The following is a 6,665-nucleotide window of genomic DNA, read 5'->3' as shown; positions in this document are numbered from 1 at the left end:
AATTCGTGATAACATGAATCAACAGTTATCATTCATCATTAAGATAATAAGTATCTGCAATAACTTTTTGATCTTTTCGGCTTCAAATTCATCCTAGGCTTTTAAAAATAAAAAATAAAAAAAATACAAAATATAATGTGACATTACTCATTCAGGACTTTCATCAAACAGTTGGTGTGCAAATATAAAAACTAAAAGAAAACTAGTAAAAATTCTCAGTTTATGCATAACTTGATGATATTGACAAATTCTATACATGTAGCCATCATAAACACCAAATAAAAAAAAAACGAAATTAGATGTAATAACACACTCGTTAATAAAATTATAAAGCATAAAGTTCATATGAAACTAACCTAGAATCATCGGATGTTTCAGCATCCCTTCAAATGAAGATCATGTATTGTAAGTGTCTCCAACATGTACAGCGGCGTGTATCGTTCTTTTCTGAAAATGCAATCGGAGATGCAATTGGAGATGTTATCGGTAAAGCAGACACTGATGATTTAGGATTAAAATGCGAGACTAAAGATGAAGATAGAAGGTGAGATTGAAGTTGAAGATAGAAGGTGAGATTGAAGGTCCGATTGAAGATGAAGATAGAAGGTGAAGCAGGTAGTGATAATTTAAGATTTACCTTCAGCGTTTTATTTTATTAATTTGTGAATTTACAATTTTGCCCCTCCACTTTTTTGTTTATTAAATGATAGTTTGTGGTCCAAATTTGCTTATCCCGTATTTACTCATTTTAAGCTTAGCCACGGATCGTGCCCCATATATATGGTTTTTATATTTATATATTCGGTTATTATATTTATTTATAATATATGTTTACCTTGTTATGTAGTTTCAAAGGAAGGTCTAAGTCAAAGAAATCAAACAAAATGGTTGAGTCTAAAAGAAGCGTGGTTGGCTCAATGTTGGGTCGATGCGTCGGAGGATTCTTGCAAGGGAAATTCACAAAAATATGTATTGTTGTGGGCTACAATTTACAACAAATTCAACAACAACCCAAATGGATGGCAAAGAGGTGACGACCAATTGTCGTCAAAGTGGCGTAACATCAACCAAGCGTGTGGTGCGTTTCAAGGTGCTTACAACAAAGCCAAACGCAATTGGAGAAGCGGTGACAACGATCAAGGTGTCGAAGACCAAGCACATCAAATCTATGCAAATAATAACAAAGGGAAAAGGTTTATCATGATGGATGTTTGGCGTGTATTGAGTAACAAGTCAAAGTGATATGTTCCGGGGTCGGGTGGACATGTTCCTTTAGATGTCGGTGAGGATGGGATTGAGATTCCTCTTTCTTAACAAAACGAACTTTTTGATGTCGATCCTTTTCTGAGACCTATAGGCTGTGAAAAGGGAAATAAAAAAGGAACGATCAACCTATTCTAGCTAGTCTAGTCGTTCGACTCGTTCATCAAAAGCGGATGAAGCTTTGGAGAAATTTAAAATTTAAAAGTACATAGAAAGTAATAAATAAAAAAGTACATAGAAACTAAAAAAACTAAAATTACTTGAAATTAAAAAAAACATAATCAAACTACTAGTTGTCTTCTTCATATGATTCTTCGGGTGTGTCAACCAAATGCGAGAACTGATCAAGGTACAATTTTTGAAGCTTTTCAAAATAATCTTTGTGACCCGGGTCCTTGATATCACCGGCATTGAGGGACAAAATACTAGCACCTGCAAAAGTTGTACGGAGTGTCTCTTGTTTTTTTGCGTGTTTGACACATTTAGTTCTTTTCGCCTTAGCCTTTGAAATAGCTTCAAATTTTCAATGTAGTTTTTAATTTAAAGTATTAAACTTCACCAAATAAAATCGTTTATTTCATCAAATACTAAAACGATTACATTATTTTCTAAACAAAAAAACAACTTAGTTTCTAAAACGATTACATGAATTTCTAACGGCTATCTTCAACATACACCTTGATCAATCTTCGTAATCACGAAGATCGTATTGCTGAAACCCTTTTGGAGATTCAGGTACAACCGTACAACTTCTTGATCACTTTCAACAATATTTTCTCTTTTCATCCCTAAATTCGATATAAAGCTTAATTGTTTTATAACGTACCAAGGCTCGACCTATTAAAGCAAACCAATCGTGGTCATCTTTAAGTAGCGAGGCGGGAACGTTAGGTTTCTTGAAATACCAAACCTGTTTGAAAAACAAAGGTAGGTTGATGTGTAAAATCGTGTCTATAATTTATCAATGGAAATACCGGTTATTAAAAGATTACACACTAACGGGCAGTGTACCCGATCGTGTAGCAGTATAGATATTGGTAAAATCCAAGATCGTTCCAAGGACAGTATTAAGTGAGAATTAAGTTTGCAACTAATAAAAGTAAACTAAGTTAAACTATGAAAATCGAAAGTACGAGAATATTTGTTTTGTGGATATTTAACGATTAGCCAAATCAAAGATAGATCAAAAGTAAAAGACAATATTTTTGGGTTTTTAAGTTTAAATAAATCAAATTGCAGACTCAACGGAAAATAAAGATAGTTTGAATTCAATAGATAAAAGGATGTTCGCCTAGATCTCCTATTCGCAGTGTTGGATGATTTGTTATTAAGCACTAGTTCTATGTATCAATGCACGCAATTACAGAGTTGGTTTACCCAGAGTTCTCTTTTAGCAAACACGTCAAACTAGGATTTATTGGCTTAGGGTTCCCTTTCACCAAAGACCTCTTTCGTTTGTGACTTAGTAATTAGCTAATTATAAGATTAAGATTCAATTGGTTACGCGTTCGCTCCACACAATTCACCCCTATTTTGTTCAATCAATGTTACCCGGTTTACCCCCTGGTCCAGTAAGCACCCAATCGGTTAAGACAAATCAATTGGAAATTAGATCACTAAATTGAAACAGGGTTCCCTTTGTTCAAACAAGATTCACTAATCAACCTAGTAACAATAATCAACACCCACAAGAATGGTTCTTAATCAAAACTCATAATTTTCATGCATTAATTGATAATGCTAAAAACGAACATATATTTCATAGCATTATTCCTCAAGAAAGACAAGCTTTTAGTTTCAATTGTTCTATTTACAAGTGATATTCGTTTAAATAATAAAAGGTGAAGACAAAAGACAGATTCGACGAATTGAAGACGCAAACGACCAAAAAGCTCAAAAGTACAAAATACAATCAAAGAGGTTCCAATTATTGATAAGAAACGTCTCAAAATTACAAGAGTACAAGATTCAAAACGCAAAGTACAAGATATTAAATTGTACGCAAGGACGTTCGAAAATCCAGGACCGGGACCAGAGTCAACTCTCAACGCTCGACGCAACGGACTAAAAATTACAAGTCAACTATGCACATGAATATAATATAATATATAAATAATTCTTTAAAATTATATATATATTATATTATTATTTAAAATCGTCAGCAAACAAAGAGCCAAGGCTGAATGAGCTGTAAAAACGAACTCCGCGACTTGCGGAGTTCGAAGGCTAAAAGTACCGTGACTCGCGGAGACCCCCTGAACTCAATTCCCTATAAAAGCAAACGAATTCTGATCATTTTATATATCAATATATATCCATCCATCTATCTATACGTAATATTTATATTTATAATTTATATTTTAATTTTAATTTTAATTTTAATCCTAATAATAAGGGTATGTTAGCGAATGTTGTAAGGGTGTAAGTCGAAATTCTGTCCGTGTAACGCTACGCTATTTTTAATCATTGGAAGTTATGTTCAACCTTTTTACATTAATGTCTCGTAGCTAAGTTATTATTATGCTTATTTAAAACAAAGTAATCATGATGTTGGGCTAATTACTAAAATTGGGTAATTGGGCTTTGTACCATAATTGGGGTTTGGACAAAAGAACGACACTTGTGGAAATTAGACTATGGGCTATTAATAGGCTTTATATTTGTTTAGCTAAATGATAGTTTGTTAATTTTAATATAAAGATTCACAATTGGACGTCCCTATAAATAACCATATACACTCGATCGGACACGATGGGCGGGGTATTTATATGTACGAATAATCGTTCATTTAACCGGACACGGGAATGGATTAATAGCCACTAGAATAATTAAAACAGGGGTGAAATTATGTACAAGGACACTTGGTATAATTGATAACAAAGTATTAAAACCTTAGATTACACTCAGTCGACATCCTGGTATAATTATTAAACAAAGTATTAAAATCTTGCTACAGTTTAAGTCCCCAATTAGTTAGAATATTTTACTTCGGGTATAAGAATAATTTGACGAGGACACTCGCACTTTATATTTATGACTGATGGACTGTTATGGACAAAAACCAGACGGACATATTAAATAATCCAGGACAAAGGACAATTAACCCATGGGCATAAAACTAAAATCAACACGTCAAACATCATGATTACGGAAGTTTAAATAAGCATAATTATTTTATTTCATATTTAATTTCCTTTATTTTATATTTAATTGCACTTCTAATTATCGCATTTTATTTATTGTTATTGTATTTAATTGCACTTTTAATTATCGCACTTTTTAATTATCGCAAGTTTATTTTATCGCACTTTTATTATTCGCAATTTCATTATCGTTATTTACTTTACACTTTAAATTAAGTCTTTTATTTATTTAATATTTTACATTTGGTTTTAACTGCGACTAAAGTTTTAAAATCGACAAACCGGTCATTAAACGGTAAAAACCCCCCTTTATAATAATAATATTACTTATATATATATTTGTATTTTTATAAAATTAAACTAATATAGCGTTAAGCTTTGATTAAAAGATTTTCCCTGTGGAACGAACCGGACTTACTAAAAACTACACTAATGTACGATTAGGTACACTGCCTATAAGTGTTGTAGCAAGGTTTAAGTATATCCATTCTCTAAATAAATAAATATCTTGTGTAAAATTGTATCGTATTTTATAGTATTTTCTTGTAAAATTTTGATAGCTATTTTGTATACACCTCGCATAACATCAAGTTATTTTTGACGCCGCTGCCGGGGACAATCTAGCTTAAAAGCCGGAAGCGTAACGCTAAATTTTTTTTAAAAAAAAAAAATTATTTTTTAGTTTACTTTTATACGCTTTTGTAAAAATACGTTTTAAATATTTGAAAACATAAAAGAAAAAGAAAAATATAAATATTTTTAAGATTTTGTTAAATATTTAAGTTTTATAAAGTTTCTTTATTTTTATTTTAAAAAAATTATAAGTTTTATTTAAATATTTTGTGTTTATTTAAAATATAAAATCAAAAACCGAAAATATATATATATATATATATATATATATATATATATAAATCTAGTTTTAAGATTTTTATTTATAAAATTATTCAGTAGTTCTATTTTTATTTTAGTTTTTAAATATAAGTTTTTTTTATAAGTATTTTATTTAGTTTTTAAAACAGAAAAAAAAAACGCGTCGAATTAAAAACTGTACCAGAGTTAAATTTAAGAACCCCGCGACTCGCGGAGTTTTCCTGCTTCGGGCACCGCAACTCGAGGAGCATCCCTGACACACGTGACAGAAACCCTAATCAGCATTAAATACGGGGTAATTATTATTTATTTATTATTATTAACCCTAATTACTTATTTATTATTATAATTAGTTTTAAGTTTTTAAATTAAATTGTATTTTAGTTAAATTAGTTTAATTAAAATATAAAATTAATAGTTTAATAAAATAAATAATATAAAAATAATATTTTTATAAAAATTGTACTTTTTACAACTTTTTGTATATTTTTATATTTTGTCCCTTTTTAATTATTTTAGCGTAATATTTGTATTTTTCGCTCGTTTTTAGTTTTAAACTTAGTTTTTGCCATAGTTATTTTTACTTCTAGATTTTTAGGCTTTGCCGTAAAATCCCTTAAGTGCTTTTTCTTTAGACTAAGATATAGGTGCTTTAGAATTTTGCGACGCCTTTTTAAGTTTTAGTTTCTTTTTAAGTTATTGCCATTTGGGATATAGTTTTACTTGTAAGCTTTAATATTTTTAGACACCTTTTACCTATGTATCAATTATCATTCCAATTAGTAATCTCAATTTGCGATTATAATTTTAAGTTAGTGATAGTAATAAGGTTGGGTTAGTCGAGTGTTTTTAAGTTCTATAAGTCACTCTTTTTCTTTCTTATTTTTATTTTTTTTTCGATCTTTTTCCGACACACTCTTTTTTCTTTCTTATTTCTCGCTATTCTAGTTTTAGGACATAGATTTTTATTCTACTTCTTATCTAAATTTCTTAAAATTACGAAAATTTATTTTAAGTGGTTAAATTGATAGACATCAAAATTTTCTGGTTCGTAGTAATAGTTGGATTTGTACGTGGACCGGGTTATTGGAGCCAAACAGTCCTCAATTATATTGAGACCAAACGAATCCTGCCCCTCTGCTGCATCTTTTGGCTATTCGAAACGTGGGCAAAATCAGAAAAGTCTATTAATTGGATAACTTATATAATTTTTCTTTCCTTTTAAAAACTAATAGGATATTCAGTGAATGCACCGAGCAAGACGTTCACCACCTTTTGTACGTTCACCACCTATAACTAGATCAAGACATTTAGCAAATATTACCGCCGTTGATTTTTCTTTAGAATCGTCATCCAGTCGACCAAGTACTCCAGTTCAAATTTCTG

General features: G+C 30.4%; 1 protein-coding gene across 1 annotated transcript; it reads left to right on the top strand.

Annotated features, from left to right (window-relative positions):
* The first annotated feature begins 531 nt into the window (after positions 1 to 531).
* Positions 532 to 1,242, top strand: LOC139840997 (glutathione S-transferase T3-like). Its single transcript, XM_071831235.1, has 2 exons — positions 532 to 544; positions 848 to 1,242. The coding sequence occupies exons 1-2, from the start codon at positions 532 to 534 to the stop codon at positions 1,240 to 1,242; spliced, it is 408 nt and encodes a 135-aa protein (XP_071687336.1).
* Positions 1,243 to 6,665: the final 5,423 nt, after the last annotated feature.

Source organism: Rutidosis leptorrhynchoides, chromosome 4 (genome assembly GCF_046630445.1).
Source record: "Rutidosis leptorrhynchoides isolate AG116_Rl617_1_P2 chromosome 4, CSIRO_AGI_Rlap_v1, whole genome shotgun sequence".
NCBI classification, from domain to species: Eukaryota; Viridiplantae; Streptophyta; class Magnoliopsida; order Asterales; family Asteraceae; genus Rutidosis; species Rutidosis leptorrhynchoides.
Note: the sequence above shows the minus strand (reverse complement) of the source record. Positions and strands in the feature narration are given on the sequence as shown.